A 21808-nucleotide genomic window follows, 5' to 3' on the forward strand; every position below is an offset into this window, starting at 1 on the left:
TTTATTAGTGGAAAAGAAAAAACTAAAATACCTTAGATTCTATGTCAATCTCTGCAATTAAAATCTGATTAATGTTCTTACTTTTTTGAAGATTCAATTTATCGATCGGTAAAATGACTTTTTACCAGCTTATCAATGAAATTATGTATAACAACTTCCAGCTTATCAATGAAATTATGTATAAAAACACTTTGTAATGGTAAAAGTGCTAAAGAATGATTTCCTATTGTTTTTGTAACAAGTGTAAGTCCTTCTGGCCCTATGAATTTTATTTCTAAATGTAATTTTTTGAACAATTATGTTAAAAATTCTAAAAGGCCACAGAAAGAACCCAACGTGGCGGTGAAGTAGGAGGACCCCAGGCTCATCTTGTCCCGGGAACACAACAAAGTAACTATCAAATCATCCCCTAGATACCATTCTGAAGACTGACAGGATAAACTCTAACACTAAAGGGAGAGAAGAGGTCACAATGAAGAAGATTGGAAGTACAGAGACATGATTTAGGGGAGAAATGGATCAGATTGCTGATACTGCAAATGGGAGAGAGCACTGGTCACAGGGAAGGGCAAGAGAGAGACACACAAGCACAAAGGGGCATGCACAAAGAGAACTTTCCCCAAAGCCTTTGGTTTGGAAAATGAGAGGGGCTGAATTTTGTGAGTTCTTGCAACCAGCAGGGCTTAACAGATTTGGAGTTTTAAAAGCCAGCAGGCTTGCTAGGATGGAGCCCAGAGGGCACAGCCCTGCTCCTGGAGAGAAGACAGGCAAAAAAACAGGGGCAGACAGTGTGGAAACAGTGGGGCACACCTGGGGCACACAGTGGGAGATTATTCACTATTCTAAGAGCATTTCCTTGAGGTGCAGCACAGTGTTCACAGAGATGCCTCTCTGGGAACAAAAGAGCTAGGAAGAGCCATTTCTCTTCCACACCCCTCAGCATAAACACAGAGCCATCTGAGGGAAGAAGTTCAGCACCAACGCTACCTGCCTAATTTGCTTATATCATGCCCTACACCCCTGCATTCTGGCAGAACTGCACTTCTTGGTCAAGCTTGCCTCAGTCCCAGAATGGTAGGCCCCTCCCCACAGAAGATCAGCATAAACTCCTGCCCAGATCACAAACCCTGAACAGAGTTCTGCAAGGCCTCAGTTCAGAGAGTTGGTGTCAGGTCTCAATTCACAAACATACCAGAGCACATCTAGTTAAAACTCACCACATTCAGCCCAGGGATTAAACAGTGTCCCCAGTAGGCATGGAGAGCCTCTGCAGACAACTGGCCTGAAGCATAAAGCAGCTAAAACACAACAGCAGAGCACACACATACCAAAGATATTCCATGAAGTGCCAGACCTGAGGCACTACATGACCTCTTCTTCAGAAAGCCATTACTTTCAGGAGACATAACTGGCTTTTTATAACACAGGGAAGAAGGCAGAGACTTAGACAAAGTGCCAAGACAAAGAAATGTATCCCAAATGAAAGAACAAGATAAGGCCATGGCAAAAGAGATATAAGTAACATGCCTGATGGAGAATTTAAAGCAACAATCATAAGGATATTCACTGGCCTTAAGAAAAGAATAGAAGACACCAGTGAGAATCAGTGAGATAAAAGACAATAAGAGATGAAGAATTAATAAATGACACTGGAAACAGGCTTGATGCAATGAACAGCAGGCTAGAAGAAGCAGAGAAACAAATTAGTGACCTCAAAGATAAAATAATGGACAATAATAAAGCCAAACAAAAGAGAAAAAAGAATTATGCAACACAAGAATAGATTTAGGAACTTGGTGACTCCATTAAATGTAAAAACATCTGTTTTGTAGGAGTCTCAGAAGAAGAAGAGAGAGGGGAAAAGGAACAAGAAATAATGGCAGAAAAGTTCCCTAATCTGGGGAAGCAAACGGATATCCAAATATAGAAGGCACAGAGAACTCCAATCAGAATCAACAAAAGCAGGCCAACACCAAGAAATACTATAATTCATTTTGCAAAATAAAGTGATAAAGAAAAAAAATCTTAAAAGCAGCAAGACAAAAAAAGTCCTTAACTTACAAGGGAAACCCCATAAGGCTAGCTGGAGATTTCTCAACAGACACCTAGCAAGCCAGAAGTCAGTGGCATGATACAGTCAATGTACTAAATGGAAAAAATCTGCAGCCAAGAATACTCTACCCAACATGGCTATAATTTAGAAGCAGAGATAGAGTTTCTCAGACAAATGAAAACTAAATGAGTTTATAACCCCTAAACCGCCCTACAAGAATTATTAAAGGGGACACTTCCAGGGCAAAGGAGAGATCAAAAGTGATAAAGACAAGAAAGGATCAGAGAAAATCTCTAGAAACAACTGTAAAACGCAATAAATACGCATCTATCAATAATTATTTTAGATGTAAATGGACCAAACACTCCAGTCAAAATAAACAGGGTGTCAAAATGGGTTAAAAAAAACAAGAGCCATCTCTATGCTGCCTACAAGAGACTCATTTTAGACCTAAAGACACTGGCAGATTCAAAGTGAGGGGATGGAAAAACATTTGTCACACAATACTTACATCAGACAAACCAGACCTTTTTTTTGTATCGTTTTTATCTTTTTTCGGTATCAGGATAGTACTGGCCTCATGATTCTGAATGTGTTCCCTCTATTCCAGTATTTATAAGATATCAACAAAGATATATTTTTTTAAATGTTTGGTAAAATTCACCAATGAAACCATGTCTTGGGCTTTTCTTTGTTCAGAGATTTCGGGTTCCCAATTCAACTTTCATTCCTGTTATTGGTGTACGAAGACTTCCTACTTTCTGGATTCAAGATTCATGATTCAATCTTAGTAACTTGTATGTTTTTAGGAATTATCTATTTGTTTTTTTCTAAGTTATCTGATTTGTTAGTATATAATTTTTTATAGTAATCTCTTATGATCTCATCTGTTGTATTATTTTCTCTTTCATTTCTCATTTTGGTTTTTGACTCAAAAATTTTTTTTGCTTAGTTATATAGTTAAAGCACTGCCAATTTTGTTTCTTTTGGTGGAGGGGAACTGGTCATGATTTTCAATGTTATGTTATTATTTATTCTCATCTCTATTTTATTTATTTCTGAATCTTCTTTACTTCCCTCCACTACTAAATTTCAGCTAAGTTTCTTCTTTTTCTGCTTCCCTGAGGTATAATGTTAAGTTGTCTACTTCAACTATTTTTCTTAATACAAATATTTAAAGCATAAATTTCACTCTAATGTCTGCTTTTGCTACATCCCATAGGTTTGACACATAGTGTTTTCTTCTTCTTTTCTTTTGAGACTTATTTTGATTTGCTATCTCATTTCTTATTTGGCCCATTACTTGTGTAGTAGTGTGTTGTTTAATATTTACATTGTGGATTTTCCCACTTTTATTGTGGTCTTTAGTTTTGTACCACTGTGGATAGAAAATATACTTGGTATGATCTCAGTCTCCTTAAATTTGTAGTATTTGTTATGTCTCTTTTTATATTATTTAGCCAGGGGATTCTTCAGTGTGTACTTAAAGAAAAATGTGTATTGAATTTTTCTTGGATGGAATCTTTTATATATATCCTTTAGAACATGTGTTCTGCAGTATGCTTCAAGTAAAAAATGTTCTTGTTAGGAAAAAAAATACCTTTAACTGAGGGTACACATTTAAACTAAAGTATATCAAAGGTGGAGGGGGATGAAACAGGTGATGGGGATTAAGAGTACACTTATCATGATGAGCAATGAGTAATGTTGAGAATTGCTGAATCACTATACTGTATACCTCACACTAATATAATACTGTATGTTAACTACAGTGGAATTTTATAAAAAAAAAAACTTAAAAAATTAAAAATAGAGCGTCCCTATGACCCTGCAATTGCACTACTGGGTATTTACCCCAAAGATACAGATGTAGTGAGAAGAAGAGCCATCTGTACCCCAATGTTTATAGCAGCAATGGCCACGGTCGCCAAACTATGGAAAGAACCAAGATGACCTTCAATGGACAAATGGATAAGGAAGATGTGGTCCATATACACTATGGAGTATTATGCCTCCATCAGAAAGGATGAATACCCAACTTTTGTAGCAACATGGACGGGATTGGCAGAGATGATGCTGAGTGAAATAAGTCAAGCAGAGAGAGTCAATTATCATATGGTTTCACTTATTTGTGGAGCATAACAAATAACATGGAGGACATGGGGAGATGGAGAGAAGGGAGTTGGGGGAAACTGGAAGGGGAGATGAACCATGAGAGACTATGGACTCTGAAAAACAATCTGAGGGTTTTGAAAGGGCAGGGGTGGGAGGCTGGGGGAGCCAGGTGGTGGGTATTATGGAGGGCGCATATTGCATGGAGCACTGGGTGTGGTGCAAAAACAATGAATTCTGTTACGCTAAAAAGAAATAAATAAAAAACATAAATAAATTAAATTAAAAAAATAAAAGCTCACAGAAAAATCACTGTCGTTGTCAGTTTCAATATTAATATCATTGTTTTCTTCTGCTTCAATTTCTCTGGTTAACTGTTCCTCTTCAGCAATAGCACTAGCAATGGCTTCTTCATTGGCCTTTTCTAGACGATCTGCTAGCTCTTCCTTTTTAGCAAGAACTTCTGCCATTGACTGTAAAGTTAAAAATAAACAAAAGAATTATCAGTTGAGTAGAAAGTTATTCTTTCTTTATGTTCTAACGACACATTCAACAGTATACAAAAAAGTAGCATTGATCTGGAATTATAAAATGTGGGGTTCAGTATAGGTTCAACCACTTGCTACCTGTGTGACTTAGAAGCTTCTTAACACCAAAAGCATATTTTGTATTCCACAAAATGGTACAATAATTCATGACTTACCTTCTTTATCAGACCGCTATGTATGAGAAACTGTGAAGTTATACAAATGACAGATATTATTAATTTCAAAGTATGAATCTAGTTTGAATGCCAAAATTCAAAACAGTTGTAGATCAAATATCTTTAAAACAAAAGAAAAATATATAAAGGGAACAAGGAAAGATTTTATTCTGTAATGGTAATGTTACTTTCTGAACATGTATATGTAACTTAAAAATACACATTAGAAAAAAGTATAACATGCAACTAAATCATTAATTAATAAATTCATATGATAAGCTAAAAATGTGTACTAGAAACTCTGAAGTAAACAATGAAATAATAAACAGTTATGACTAATAAGCCAACAAAGGAGATAAAAATGGAATTATCAAGCATAATTAATCCAAAAGAAGAGAGAAAGAGAAGAAAAAGGGGGTGAAAAAGAGGTGAGTCATAGAGAAAACAAATCATACGACAGTATATTTAAAGGAACCATATCAATAATCAATAGAGTGGAATAGTTTAAACACCTTAATTAATAGAGATTGTCAAACGGGATAAAAAGCAAGATCCAAACATATGCTGCCCAAAAGAAACTTAACTGAAATATCAGAATATAAACAAATTACCAGTTAAAGTGCTACAATGCTAACACTAATCAAAAGAAAACTGAAGTATTAATACCAGACTTCAGAGCAAAAATATCAGGAGGGATAAAAAAGGTCATTTCATAACAATAAAAGGTTTAATTCATCAAAAAGACAAAACAAACATAACCATTTATGGACTTAATAACAGAGATTCAAAATACATGAAGCAGAAATGGACTGAACGACAAAAGTAAATAAACTTAATGCAAATGTAAACTGTGGAAAAAGCCAAGATGTCCTTCAACAGACAAATGGATAAAGAAGGTATGGTCCATATATACAATGGAATATTACTCAGCCAGCAGAAAGGATGAATACCCAACTTTCATATCAACATGGACGGGACTGGAGGAGATTATGCTGAGTGAAATAAGTCAAGCAGAGAAAGTCAATTATCATACAGTTTCACTTAACTTGTGGAGCATAAGGAATAACATGGAGGACATTAGAAGAAGGAAAGGAAAAGTGAACTGGGGCAAATGTGGAGCAGGAGATGAAGCATGAGAGACTATGGAGTCTAAGAAATAAACTGAGGGGTTTGGGGGGTGAAGGGATAGATGAGCCTGGTAGAGGGTATTAAGGAGAGTACATATTGCATGGAGCACTGAGTGTGGTGCATAAACAATGAATCTTGGAATACTGAAAAAATTAAATAAAAAAAAAAAAACTTAATGGGAATAAAAAAGGTGCTACCAGTTTGGAAAAGTTTGATAATCCCTCAAAAAGGTGAAACATAAAGTTTCCATATGAGCCAAAAATTCCAAGATATTTACCCTAGAAAAATGAAACCATATATCCACACAGAAACGTATATACAAATATTTAAAGCAGCATAATTTATAACAGCCAAAAAAACAGAGACAGCCCAAATGCCCTTCAAGTAATGAATGGATAACATGTGGTGTATCCATACAATGGAATATTATTTGGCCACAAAAAAGGAATGAAGGCTAAAACATCAATGAACCTTGAAAACATCATGCCCAGTGAAAAAGGCCAGTCACAAAAGACCACACATTATATTCCACTTCCATGAAATGTTCAGAACATACAAACCTATACAGATAGAAAGCCGTCTGTGGTTATCTAGGGTTGGAAGGATGGAGTGAAAGGGAGTGACTGCTAATGGGTATTGGGTTTCTTTCTGTAGTGATGAAAGTGCCCTAAAACTGATCATGGTGATTGTTGCACAACTCTGTGAATATGCTGAAAAATATCGAATTGTAAAATTTAACTGGGTAAACTGTATGCTATGTACATTTTACCTCAATAAAGTTGTATTTAAAAAAAGAAACAGTTTCACAGTTATATTCAGAGATTTTAATATCTCTTTCTCAACTGATAGAACATGTATTGAAAACTGGCATGGATCTAAGAGACCTGAACAATACTCTCAACAAAACTGACCTCTAGGTATCTTTGTAGGAGAAATGAAAGCGTATGTTCAAAACAAAGACAAACGTTCATGGTGCCATTTTTCATAACATAGAAACTGGACTCAAACATCTGTCCACAAGTGAATGGATGGATGAACATTCTGTGTGGATGAATATACTGTGTTATACGCATACAGTAGAATACTTCTAAAGACAGTAAAAAGAATGAACTATTAGTACACAAAACCACATGGATGAACCTTAAAATAATTATGCTGAGTAAAAGAAGCCAAACAAAAGATTATATTACTCTATTTACATAAAGTTTTGAAAATACCAATCACTATATAATGACAGCAGAACAGTGATGACCTGGGAAGGAAATACTGGGAAGGACAGAAAGGAGGGATTACTAAGGGAAATCTGAAAACTTTCAGAGGAAATCAGTATGTTCATTTTCTTGGTTGTAGTGATGCTTTTATAGGTATAAACACATCAAAATTTTAATAATTTGTATATTTTAGATACCCGAAGTTTACTGAAAATCAATTATACTTCAATAGAGGTATTAAAATATGCAAATGCTTGAGCCCCAACTTATAACTGAATTGGTTTAGAGTGCAGAAGGGCACTGGTATCTTTATTAATGCTTTCTCCTCCCTCCCCAACTTCTATCTACTCTCTTGATAATCTGTCCCACCAAAACACAAAAGATTGCTTCTGGGGAATAAAATGGGAGGGGGAGGGAGTTTAGATGAGAGACTAATTCTTTGCACTATAAGCTTCTTCTCTATAAACCCTAGATTATTATACAAACTGACTGTTGTTAATGTGCAACAAAGACCTTACAACTTAAGAACAATTTAAAAATCCAAATGTTAAAGTTGAATATATATAACTTTGCAGAAAGTTCTCACATGAGCCTATTTGCTCTCCCAATTTTATTTTCCCCATATGTACATTTCTATTTAGTCTCTGAAGATCTGAAAAGACTTTAATGTAGAAGTACAGCTTATGGATGAAATAATGATTCAATTATTCATATACAACTTTTAGTATTTTCACACTGTGAAATTCAAATAAATACCTACATGTATCACTTTTTTAATTTCCAAATTTTCATTAAAATCAATTAAACAAGATGGAATTGGGAGGGAGACAAACCATAAGTGACTCTTAATCTCACAAAACAAACTGAGGGTTGCTGGGGGGAGGGAGGTTGGGAGAAGGGGGTGGGATTATGGACATTGGGGAGGGTATGTGCTTTGGTGAGTGCTGTGAAGTGTGTAAACCTGGTGATTCACAGACCTGTACCCCTGGGGATAAAAATATATGTTTATAAAAAATAAAAAATTTAAAATTAAAAAAAAAAATTTCAAATTTTAGTAAATCTAAAAACACAGATCCATTGTTAGCTAGGTTTTATATTACCACATTTTTACAATAGTGGCAACAGTTGACCTTAAAGTAGAAAGGTTCTAAGTCATTTTTTACCAAAATTTCTGTTAAATGAGACAGCTGCAGAGTTTTACCTTTAACCAGCTATATGATGATACTTATTAAGAAAGAAAACAGTTCTCTCATCACTGCAGCAATTCTCTATAATCCCCCACTGAGAACCTAAACAAAGAGGTACATCTAGAGCAAGCCAAAGACTTATCTCTGCCAAGACAAATCAAAATCAAAATTTTTTTTAAATCTTAGTTTAATTAAAATTCCTCTAACAACTCTAAAAATAGATGAAGAGTCATATATAAAGCAGACTACATAAAATATATAAATCTGATTCTTAAAATAACCAAGAGTTTTTAATATTCTACCACAAGCTTATTTACATATGTGATCAAAATAAAATGGATTAAGGAAGAATTTTTAAATACTTTTTTAATGCTTATATAAGTATGGGATCTTTTCCTCTTGAAATATGATTCTCACAAAATAAGTAACAATATGGTATCTAGCTGTGAATATAAAAAATATAAAAGTGATCAACTTCTAGCCCATACATTGTCTAGTATTTATATGGTCACAATTATATTCAACCTTTAAAAACAGTCACACTGAAAAAGCCAAGTTAAAATACAATTTGCTCTTTATTCCTTATTTTAAATTTTTAAATGTTTTTCTTATTACTATAACCCTTATTTTTCTCTTAACCCTCAAGTTTCATCTACATCTAATGTTATTATGTCCAAAAAATGTATAATTTGGTCTAATACCATATGTTGATAGCATCTTTCAGCATGATGAGGCCTTAAGTTTTGAAGAAAACGATAGTATTATAATTGCTATCTAAAAAATAAAATTTGAGTAAGTTTTCTCAACAACTGTTTATATGTGCCTACTTCTTTTGAAAGTCAGTTTTAAATTAGAATGATCCATTCTGGATTATCCTCTGGTCAAGTATCTTAATTCTAAAGTTGGAAACAGAAAGACATGAAGATAAATAAGTAGTCATCCAAATACATAAACTTCTAATTCCAAATCAACACATTTTAAAATTTCCACAACAGAAATGGTAAGTAAATTTCATCTTAAAGACCAACTCCAAGCAAATGATAGAAGCTGGAGAATTTTTAAAAGTGCAGTAGGCAGCATTTCCCATCCATCAGAGTGCTAGATGTTGCATGGAAGACTTTATTGTTACTGGTTTCATTTCTTAATGCCAGACTAAGGAACACTTGATCAGATCACAAACTGAATGATTTTAGCAATAGTTATTTAACTTGGACAGTCTCATTTTCCTCCTCTACAGAACAAGAAGAATCTTAACTATATTAAAAGCTTGCTATAAGAATAAAGTGTTAAGCTGAAATAACATATATAAAATGCTTTATAAACTGTAAAATAACACACAACACAATTTATTATTACTAGGGTTTATTCCCTTTTAATATATTTACTCATAATTCTGATAAGTTGTTCTTACCAAGTTAGCAGCACTCACATTTGAAATATCTGAAGGATCCATTTCAGTTTCTATCCCTGCTTTTTCTGCTGAAAATACGTCATTTGCTTGCAAAGGAGGTGTGTCAGCTTGCTGAGTAATTGAAACACACTCTGTATCAATATGAACAGCAGGTATTTCAGAAGTTCTCACAGAACTGTCTTGTAAAGTACTACTGCCAGAGTTCTTGACATCATCCAACGTACTCACTGTGAACTAACAAAACACATTTGCAGAATGACTCAGAGATAATAAAAAATTCTCACAAACTACTCCGTTCTAGAAAAACTGATTTTACTAAACCTATCAACTAAAGCAGCAGTTGACTAGCCGACAGATGACCCATTCATCTTTTTTATAAGTTTCAAGTTTAAAAAAAGAAAAAAAAATTAAGCAGCCACAAATTTTATTTGCACACCTACTATGTATATAGGGCACTGTCTGAAATGCTTTATGAAATTAAGCTATATTATAATTACATTTTTTTAGTAATGATTCTTGATGAGTATTTTATATAGCTCACAAAGGAAATTCCAGTTGGAAGTATGATACTTTGTCTTATATTCAAATAACTAAAGATATTTATGTGGTTTTTCCAAAGGTTGTCTGCCGAATATCAAATGAAGGCACTTTTCACCAAAATATACACTTTGAGGGCATTTTATTCAAAACATGACACTTGCTCTCTTTAAATAACATTAACAAACCTTAAAGTATCTTTCATGTAAAACCACAATGGTACACAATACCAATTCTCAGATTTAAAGAGAAATATACCATAAAAACTATAGTATATCATAGCATGAATTCTCACTACTTATGTAATTCCTATCTAGATTTCCATATCCTCCTCATTAGCCTTTAGGAATACTTAACACATTAAACCATTTAAATCAAATAAAATACTGTCTTAGGCCAAATACATATCCATTTTTTTTAACTTTCCAATTTAGTAAAAAGAAACAAGTTTTTATTTTCATATTATAACAGAGCATAGAAGAATGCTGCTGTGTTTTCCAATTATATTCAGAGTAATGAGCTCCAGGTAGAACTAAAATCTAAAATTATGAATTTAAAATCCACTAACATCACTATTTAAACATTAGATAAATACGGCAGTGGCTATAAAACTCCAGTTTGGTTAATTATTTATATAAATATTAAACTTTGTCAAGTCTTATAAACTACTTTAAAAATTCTATTGGTCGGGACGCCTGGGTGGCTCAGTTGGTTGGACGACTGCCTTCAGCTCAGGTCATGATCCTGGAGTCCCGGGATCGAGTCCCGCATCGGACTCCCAGCTCCATGGGGAGTCTGCTTCTCTCTCTGACCTTCTCCTCTCTCACCTTCTCACTCTCTCTCTCTCAAGTAAATAAAAAAATAAAAATCTTTAATAAAAATTCTATTGGTCAAAACTTAGAGTGTCTCTAAGTGTTGATTTTAATATAAGTATTATTTAAGTTGTATCACATTGTTTATATTACTATCAACATTATCTATACATTAGTCACCATAGTTTATAATCTTCTTGGCAATATTTACATTAGCATTACTGATGTTTACAATATAGTCAACCCTGCATATTAAAAAATCAGTATCATTTATACAACAAAATCAAAGCTAAACTATAAAGTAATGTTTAAAAATACATAAATATGCTAATTCCATTTTTAGAACAACAGTGGAAAAATTCTATCAATTAGCTTGGATACCAATAGCAATGAACTTTTTATATTGAAATATTTTAGCAATACTTTAATTACTCAAAAGCTATATGTAAGGATTATTCCTAAAATCCCAAATCATGTAAGCTTATTCATTACACAAAACCAATGTAATTATTGTATTGTTAAATTTTATGACTAAAATAAATGTTAGCAAAAATGCTAGGTGTTAATGTTAAGTGATTTCTTTTTCTGTTGTCTTTGTTCTTACTGGTTTTCCTCATTCTCCTTTCTTTACTGGACAAAATGACAAGATGGAAAAATTCACATGAAAAGAAAGAAAAGGAGGCAGTACTCACCGCCAGGGATTTAGTCAATAAGGATATAAGTAAGATGTCTGAACTGAATTTAAAACGACTATAAAGATACTAGCTGGGCTTGAAAAAAGCATAGAAGACACTAGAGAATCTCTTACTGTAGAGATAAAAGAACTAAAATCTACTCAGGATGAGATTAAAAATGCTATTACCAAGATGCAGTCCCAAGCAGAGGTCATAAAAATGAGGATGAACAAAGCTGAACTATATGTTAAGTGATTAAAAAAGATTTCTTGGGGCACCTGGATGGCTCAGAGGGTTAAGTGACTCTTGATCTTGCTTCAGTCATGATCTCAGCATGAAATCAAGCCCTATGTAGGGCTCTGTGCTCAGCAGGGAGTCTGCTTGAGATTCTCTCTCCTTCTCTTTCTGCCCCTCCCCCGCCTCGCACAGTCTCACTCTAATAAATAAATAAATCTTAAAAAAAAAAAAAAGACAAAACCAAATTTTAAAAAGAGAAACTTCATCAAGTTTAACATTAAAAGCTTCTTAAAGGTATACCCCCAAAAAAGTACTGATTATTTTCTATGTGTTTAGGACTCTGCTCCATAATGTGGGAAATTAAAAGGCAACATAAGATACTGCTCACAAGGAGCTTCCAATCTCACATGGGCATATATACATTAAGGAGTTACAGAACATCAGGAACAATGTACAAGTAAGAGCCATTATCATCATTAAGAAGAAAAACATGGAAGTTGAGTAAAGTTTCCAGTAACAATAAATATACTAGAGGTAAAGAAAGAAAACATTAAAAACCGGACATTATTCTAAACTGAGAAATATTATGACTATTTTACAACTCTTCTACTTAGCCCCTGTGTCATCCATAAAGTACAATTTAAAATAAATTTAAATAAATAAAGTACATATTAAAATACAATATCTCCTGTATTTCATTTTACATAAAATTATACTAATTGAACATGAATATTTATATAAAAAAAACCTGAAAAATTCATTCCTTCATCAAATAAGTAAAATAAATTTCAAATGGACTAATAGCACAAATACCGAAAACAACAGCTCTAAAGAACTGTATTAAATATCAGCAAATTATTCTACACTTGGATTACAGGACATAAAAGGAGAGCAAGTCCAAAAAGATCTTTACTTTCATCATTATTTTTAATAATACTTCAAATGAAGCAGAAGGATGCCACTTAAAACAAAAAATCAACAATCTGGGACCCCTGGGTGGCTCAGTTGGTTAAGCAGCTGCCTTCGGCTCAGGTCATGATCCCAGCGTCCTGGGATCGAGTCCCGAATCGGGCTCCTTGCTCGTCAGGGAGCCTGCTTCTCCCTCTGCCTCTGCCTGCCATTCTGTCTGCCTGTGCTCGCTCTCTCTCTCTCTCTGATAAATAAATAAAATCTTTAAAAAAAAAAAAATCAACAATCTTGGGCAAATTAATATCATATGCCTCTAGATGCCCTCTCATAGCAATCGCTTTATTTCTGTCAAAAATACATAAGCTAACTTGGATAATGAACTAACTGAAAGACATTCTACAAAAAAAGAAATGCAATGTATTCTTCAAAAACATTAACAGTGAAAGACAAAAATAAAAACTGCCCTAGGTGAAAGATGTTTAAAAAACAACAACAACAACAACAAAGCTAAATACAATGAGTGATTTAGACATTGGATCATGGCTAAGGGAAAAAATTCTATAAGGAAATCACTGGGACACAAATATGAGTTATAAATTAAATGAAAACACTATACAGATGCCAAATTCCCTGAATTTTACAATTAAAATGGTTAAGAGTTTCTTTATTCCTTGGAGATATATCCTATATTTAAAGGTGAATAATTATGATGTTTGCATTTTATTCTCAACTGTTCAACATACAATCTGTGTTTGTGATGCATCGATACAGAAAGAAAAGAAAAAAATGAGGTAAATTTTAATCTGTGAATCTAGGTAAAGGGGGTATAGCAGGGTTCATTGTTCATTCATGCAACTTTCCTGGAGATCTGAAATATATCACAATAAAAAGTTAAGTAGGAAAATAAGACATTCCAGCATAGACATATCCTTTATAAAAAGGCAGTAAAAGGATTTGCAGAATGTACTACCTGGGTTCTTTCAGCAAGAGGATGGTCACAAGAGTGTAAGGAGTCTTTGGACCGAAATTCTATAGTATTAGAAAGTCCATCTCCAGCAAATTCACCTTTCTGTATGCTTTCGTCAGGTAAAAGATGTATATTTTCTTTATCACTGTCATCCTTTGACCTTAATGTTTCTGTTGCTACTGAAACTTTTGTCATCACTGCTGTTGATCGTGAACGAACAGGCCTTCCTCTTTGAACAGTCTCCCATCCTTCAGCATCTTTCCGTTCTATGCAATTGAGGGAAGGAAATAAGTCAAGATTTATTTAGATGATATTTTCAAAAATCTATAAAATAAAAACATTTCCAATCTAATTCCCACTAAATGTAACTAATATACAAACAGGACACTAATTTCATGCAAGGCATAATGTGTGTGGGTATGTGCATGTGTAGCGTCTAATACAACTACACTGTGGGGTAGGTATAGTTTTCTCTATTTTACAAATGACAAAACTGAGATTCAGATTAAGACTGCCATAAGGCCACAGAATCAGAAAGTAGTAATAAGCATTTATATAGTGTGTACCATGAGACTGATGCACTACCAACTGTGCTAATGAGGTACCTGATACAGTGTATACTATATGCTAATACTGTTCCAAGTGTTTTACACAGAATAACTCTTAATCTTCACAACAACCCTGTAATACCAGTACCATCACCCCACATTTTTTTAATTATTTTTAAAGATTTTATTTACTTATTTGTCAGAGAGAGTAGAGAGGGAAAACAAGCAGGGAAAGATCCAGGCAGAGGGAGAAGCAGGCTCCCTGTGGAGCAAGGAGCCCAATATGGGACTTGATGCCAGAGCATGACCTGAGCTGAAGGCAGATGTTCAACCCACTGAGCCACCCAGGCGTCCCGTATCATCCCAAGTTTATCATTGATAAAATCTATTATTGTCATTTCATTTATCCCTTTGTCATTCAGAAAAATGATACGAAGAGAGATTAAGTAATTTCCCAAGGTCACATGCCCAGGAAAGGTAAAGCCAAGATGTAGCAGGAACTGGAGTTGCTTATCACTTGACCTTTTCCCCCACCCCTACGCTCAGTGTGGCCCAGTAGGAAGATGAACCTCCATATCCACTGAGCAGCAATGAGACTGAATGAAGCAGTGCAAGTCAGAACTGAAAACAGTGGTCCTCCCTAACCCCAGGGTCAGCGGGACCCAATGGAAGCACAGCCTCCACTTCCATTCAGCATCAAAGGCAGAGTGTGAAATAGGGACTAGTCAACATTCTGTTCTCCCCCTTCACCAGTATCAGCAGATCCCTATAGAAAGCTGAGCTCCCACTAGACCAACATTAATGTAACAAAATGAAGTGCTGGAGGGCAGGTTTACTTGGCACATGGATCTCCCTTCCCCTTGCCAAGGAGGGAACCTAAGAATCCACCTCACCATACAGCAACAAGATGGCATGAGTTGTCCTCCCTTCAATCACAAACACATATTGTATACTAAACATTTCCTTCCTTCCTGGCTCAGTGGGCCCCAAAGAAGAGATGAGCTTATACAACCAGGAGGAGCCAAGGAGATGGTAAAATGTGGTGTATCAGTTTTCCTGGGAAAGTGTCATTGAGAACAAGAACAGAGTCTCAGGGACCTGTGGGCCAATTATAAAAGAGGTAACATGTGTCACTGGAGTCCCCGAAAGAGAGGAAAGAGAGTGTAGAAGAAGTATTTGAAGAAAGAAAGGCTGAAAACTAGCCAAACTTAGTGAAAGACATAAACTACGGAATCAAGAAATTGGGAAATGTATCCTCCCCAAATCCAGGCTAAGACACATCATAATTAAACAACTGGGGCGGGGGGGAGAAAGAAAGAAAGAAAAAATTATTGAAAGCAGCCACAGGGAAAAATATATTATCCAAAGAGTAACATAAATTCTAATGGCAGCAGATTTCACCTCTGAAATACTGCTGGCTAGGAGGAAGTGACATGTTTTTCAGGGACTGAAAGAGCTATCAATTGCAAATTCTATATCCAGTTAAAATATCCCTCAGGAATGAAGAATAAATAAAGGCATTCTTAGATGAAGGAAAAACTGAAAGAACATATCAATAGTAAACCTCCCATTGAAGAATGGCTAAAGGAAGCTCCCTAAAGAAAAATAATAAGACAAGAAGGTTTAAAAAAAAAACAAACAAAAATAAAACACTGCAATGAGTAAAACTGGAGGTAAATAAACTATTCTTCTCACTCTCTTGAATCACATTTGAAAGTAAAACAAAAAATTAGGGAGGGCACGTATTGCATGGAGCATTGGGTGTGGTGCAAAAACAATGAATACTGTTATGCTGAAAAGAAATAAAAAAATTAAAATACCATTTAATATAGGAAACAATATGATTAAGGCAATTACACATAGAAGTTGAGAGAATAAAGGGAAACAATTAGGTTTCTACATTTCATTCATGGTGGTAAACATCAAAGCCAATAGAGTATGATAATTTACATATGTACAATGTAATACCTAAGGAAACAACTATTTAAAAAAACTGAACAAATCAATATACTCCAAAACACTATAAATAAGTCAATATGGAATCATAAAAAAAGTTACTGATAAGAAAGCCAAAAAAGGGAAACAATGGAAAGAGAAACAGAGACAAGAGAAAAACAGTAAAATGACAGGCCTATATCCTACCCTAACATACCAATAATTACCTTAATTATAAAATGTCTAAATATACCAAATGATAAAGACTGGCACAGTATATTAACAAGACAGTAAACAACATGTGTTGGAGAGGATGTGGAGAAAGGGGAACCCTCTTATACTGTTGGTGGGAATGGAAGTTGGTATAGCAATTTTGGAAAACTGGAGATTCCTTTAATTCCTTAATTAAAAATAGAGCTTCCTTGTGACCCTGTAATTGTACTATTGGGTATTTACCCCAAAGATACTGATGTAGTGAAAAGAAGGGCCATCTGTAACCCAATGTTCATAGCTGTAATGGCCACAGTCACCAAACTGTGGAAAGAACCAAGATGCCCTTCAATGGATGAATGAATAAAGAAGATATGGTCCATATATACAATGGAGTATTATGCCTCCATCAGGAAGGATGACTACTCAACTTTGGTATCAACATAGAAGGGACTGGAAGAGATTATGCTGAATGAAATAAGTCAAGCAGAGAGAGAGTCAGTTATCATATGGTTTCACTTACTTGTGGAGCATAAGGAATAACACAGAGGACATTGGGAGATGGAGGTGAGTTGGGGGAAATTGGAGGGGGAGACAAACCATGAGAGACTGGACTCTGAGAAACAGAGGGTTTTGGAGGGGAGGGGAGTGAGAAGATTGGGTGAGTCTGGTGGTGGGTATTATGGAGGGCACGTATTGCATGGAGCACTGGGTGTGGTTCATAAACAATGAATTCTGGAACACTGTAAAGAAATGAAATAAAATAAAAATAAAATGAAAAAATTAAAAATAAAAATACAATTGAGTTTTATGTTTCTATAAGAAACTCACTTAAATATAAGGTCTTAGGTAAATTCAAAGTGAAAGTATGGAAAAAGTATTCAAATATTAATTAGGAAAGCAGGAATTGTTTTTTTTTTTTTAAAGATTTTATTTATTTATTTGACAGAGAGAAATCACAAGTAGATGGAGAGGCAGGCAGAGAGAGAGAGAGGGAAGCAGGCTCCCTGCTGAGCAGAGAGCCCGATGCGGGACTAGATCCCAGGACCCTGAGATCATGACCTGAGCCGAAGGCAGCGGCTTAACCCACTGAGCCACCCAGGCGCCCAGGAATTGTTATATTAATATGAGATATAGTAGACTTCAGAGCAAAGAAAACCACTAAAGAAATAAAGACATTCTATAATGATAAAAGCATTCCACAATGAAGATATACATCCCTAAATACATACACCAAACAAACTCAAGATACACAGGAGAATAAAATGATAAGGCTGAAAGGAAAAAGAGAAGAATCTACAACTATACCTGGGGACTTCTAACTCACTCTGAGGAACTGACAGAACTAGATACAACCAACTTGAAATAATAGCATATACAGAACAGTCTACTCAACAACATTAAAAACAAACAAAAAAACAAAAAATATATACAGAACATTCAGTATGATAGACCATATTCATTCTATAAAATAAACTGGAAAGACCAATTCTACAGTAAATACAAAATACCAAAACTGAACCAAGATGAAACAGACTATCTGAATAGTCTTATAATTATTATACAAACTGAACTTGTACTTTAAAATCTCCCTCACAATATTTCTATCCCCAGAAGGTTTCTCTAACAAATTCTGAACAACACTTTATTTTAAAGATCTTATTTATTTATTTGACAGAGATCACAAGTAGGCAGAGAGGCAGGTAGAGAGAGAGGAAGGGAAGCATGTTCCCCGCCGAGCAGAGAGCCCAATGTGGGGCTCAATCCCAGGACCCTGGGATCATGACCCGAGCTGAAGGCAGAGGCTTTAACCCACTGAGCCAACCAGGCACCCCTACACAACACTTTTAAAAGGATGAAAACTAATTTTAGACAAACACTAATTTTTATTCCAGAAAATAGGAGAGGAAAGAATACTCCCCCAAGTTATAAGGTCAGTTTTACCTCGATAGAAAAACACATAAAGACAGTACATTAAAAAAAAAAAACAACAACTAACAATATTTCTCATGAACTTAAATATAAAAATCATCAACAAAATAATAGCATATCAAAACTAGCAATGTATACAAAGAATTACAAACCATGATCAAGTGGAATTAATTTCAGGAATGCAAACCTGGTTCAACATTAAAAAAAATCAATGCAATCCACTACTGGTCAGCAGACTAAACAAGGAAAATCATATGATCTTATCAACTGATACAGAAAAAGTACTTCACAAAATCTAATACCCACTCAAGAGAAAAACGCATTAAACTATAATATAGGGGAACTTACTCAACTTGATAAAAAATATCTACAAAAAACCTATAGCTAGGGGCACCTGGGTGGCTCTACCAGTTAAGCATCTGCCTTCCTTCAGTTCAGGTCATGATCTCAGGGTCCTGGTATTGAGTCCTGCATCAGCATCCCTGCTCAGCAGGAGTCTACTTCTCTCTCTCCTTCTGCCCCTATCCCCTGCTCATGCTTTCTCTCTCAAATGAATAAATAAAATCTTAAAAAAAAAAAAAAAGGAACACCTGGGTGGTTCAGTCATTAAGCATCTGCCTTCAGCTCAGGTCATGTTCCCAGAGTCCTGGGATTGAGCCCTGCATCCATCCGCATCAGGCTCCCTGCTCAGCAGGAAGCCTGCTTTCCCTCTCCCACTCCCCTTGCTTGTGTTCCTCCTCTCGCTGTCTCTCTCTCTAGCTGCCAAATAAATAAATAAAATCTTAAAATAAGTAAGTAAGTAAGTAAATAAAGCAAAAGAAGAAATAAAACTGTCCTTAATTTCAGATGGTATGATGGTCTACATAGAAAATCCCAGGGAATACACATAAAAATTCCAGAATTATTACATAAATTCAGTAGACTTGTAGGATATAGGTCAACACACAAATCCATCACATTTGCATATACTAACATTGAACATGTGAAAATTAAAATTTAAAACAATTTACAACAACACCGGGGTGCCCAGCTGGCTCACTCAGTTAAGCATCTCCTTCAGCTCAGGTCATGATCCCAAAGTCCTGGGATCCAGCCCTACATCTGGCTCCGTGCTCATTGGGCAATACCCTCTTCCCTCTCCCCTTACTCCTCTCCCAATTTTGCTCTCTCTCTCTCTCAAGTAAATAAAATCTGGAAAAAAAAAAAAAAACCCAAAACCTTACAATTACACTGAAGAAAATAAAATAGTAATACATTTAGCAAAAAAGGTACAGTATATGTTACAAAATTACAAAAGACTGATTAAAAAAAAGACCTAATAAATGAAAAGTCATATCACATGTATTAGAAAATAAATGTTGAGTAGAAAATTCAACTTAGTAAAAATGTTGGTTCCTCTAAAATGATCAACAGCTATAATGCAATTTCTATCAAAATCCCACTAACAGAGACAAGATGGCGGGGAAGTAGGAGGAGGCACCCTTTCAGCCCATACCCTAAAGTGAGTTGATTACCTTTCAAAGAACTCCGATCACCCACGAAATCAGCCTGAGATCAGAATTATACACGTCCGGATCTCTACCGAAGCAGAAGACACCAGTGGGCAGGTAAAGCAGAGTGGGAAAGTTGGACTGATATCAGAAGATAAACAAAAGGGGGAGGGAGCCACCAGAAGCACCCATTGGAAAGTAATATCCCAATACGAGAGTGCCCTGTGCCTGGGGACCAGCATTAACTCGGGAGTCTGGTAGAAAGCACTCAAAAAGAGCAAAGGATCACCGGGGGTAAATTGCAGGAATCGGGGTGTTAGGGTCAGGGGCTTAAGTCCCCAGACCCAGGACAGCCACCCCTGGCGCAGAGCCAGAGAGAGTGCGGCAGAGAAACCAGGTCTCCGTCCCTGAACCACTAGCCCACCTGAGAGTGCGTGGCTCCCGTGAGGGGCTGGAAGCCTCGCCAGCCAACAGAAGCACAGCCTTTTTGCAGTCCCCACAGGAGTGCCTTGCCATGCCATCAGAGTCTGAGTCGTGCCCCGCGCCCTCCCCTGAGAGAGGTGCACACAGGCGCCAGCCAGGTGCTCTCGGACCAGAAAGACCAGGCACTCCCAGCCCGGGCCAGTGGGAAAATCTCAGTGTGCTATCGCTGCTTGGAACTTCTCTGGCAGTCTGGAGCTGCCCAGACAGCCACCACTGCCATGGTTTTGGGTACAAGAAAAAAATCCTGAGTCCCCAGGGACCGCGACTGGGAACCTGCTCTGCCAGTGGCCAAGGGGGGATTTATCTGGGCTCTGCAGCCAGACTGAGGCTTCTCTCTGAGAGGGAGGTCAGGATGCAGTTTGCTTTCCTCTAAACCTACAAAAACCATCAAAAGCGGTCAAGGTGAGAGAGAAAAACAAAAGTGAACAAATATAAAAACTCCAGAGAACAAAAGCCTGAAAAAACCAGTTTCCTCAGAGCCCACCCCTTTGAGGGGGGGCAGGAGGACTTACCTCAGATAACATCATTGACTGAAAACCCCCGTGGCAGGCCCCTCCCCAAGGAAAACCAACCAGGGGGGAAAAAAAAAAAAAAAAAGACGACAAGAGAACAATTACCACTACTTCATAGGACAATTTTTATTATTAATTCGATCCCACTATTCTGGCTCATTTTTTTTTGTATAGATAATTTTTTATTATTATATAGATAATTTTTTAACCTATTTACCGTCACAGTGAGATGTCCAGTACATCAAATTCCATAATAACCTTCTAACCTGAACTTTTTGATACATATACCTGTGTTTTCCTTTGGCATTTCTATTTTTTAAATTTCTTTTTTTTTAATTTTAGTTTAGTTTAGCTTATTCCTCTTTTTAATATTCATTTTCTAATATTCATATAGAGTTAAACTTCAAGGTAATCCCCTTTCCCCAATCAATGCCACCCCTATAGGTAAACCAATTCCTAATCCCCCCTTAACTTAGGAAAGTTGAGTCCTTTAACAAAGATATCAAGATACATCCAGGAAGAATCAAAACAACCTTCCTCACCCACACTGAGAATTTACAACCACTCTCCCATCTTTTTCTTCCACCAGTATTTCTGTGTTTTTGTGTTTATCCTGATAGTATATAAATCTTACACTCAGGGTCTTCCTTTATTTTGACGAGGTTCTTCCTTTATTTGCATATATATATTTTTTTCTCTTGTCATATACTTTTATCAGTCTTTTTGTTTGTCTGTCTGTTTGTATACTTCATAAATC

At 35.7% G+C, this 21808-nt stretch overlaps 1 protein-coding gene across 3 annotated transcripts in view; it reads right to left on the reverse strand.

The window, feature by feature from the left end:
• SCAPER (S-phase cyclin A associated protein in the ER) overlaps nucleotides 1–21808 on the reverse strand; it is a 520882-nt gene that overhangs the window by 383453 nt on the left and 115621 nt on the right. For 2 of the 3 annotated variants that reach the window (XM_032342354.1, XM_032342352.1), the window contains 3 exons: nucleotides 13945–14207; nucleotides 9806–10039; nucleotides 4468–4638 (listed from right to left, as the gene is read on the reverse strand). In XM_032342354.1, coding sequence (XP_032198245.1) covers nucleotides 4468–4638; nucleotides 9806–10039; nucleotides 13945–14207 — 668 coding nt within the window. The remainder of the gene's footprint in view (nucleotides 1–4467; nucleotides 4639–9805; nucleotides 10040–13944; nucleotides 14208–21808) is intronic. The other variant, XM_032342353.1, reaches the window with a different exon arrangement.

This window comes from Mustela erminea, chromosome 5 (genome assembly GCF_009829155.1).
Source record: "Mustela erminea isolate mMusErm1 chromosome 5, mMusErm1.Pri, whole genome shotgun sequence".
In the NCBI taxonomy this organism is placed as follows: domain Eukaryota; kingdom Metazoa; phylum Chordata; class Mammalia; order Carnivora; family Mustelidae; genus Mustela; species Mustela erminea.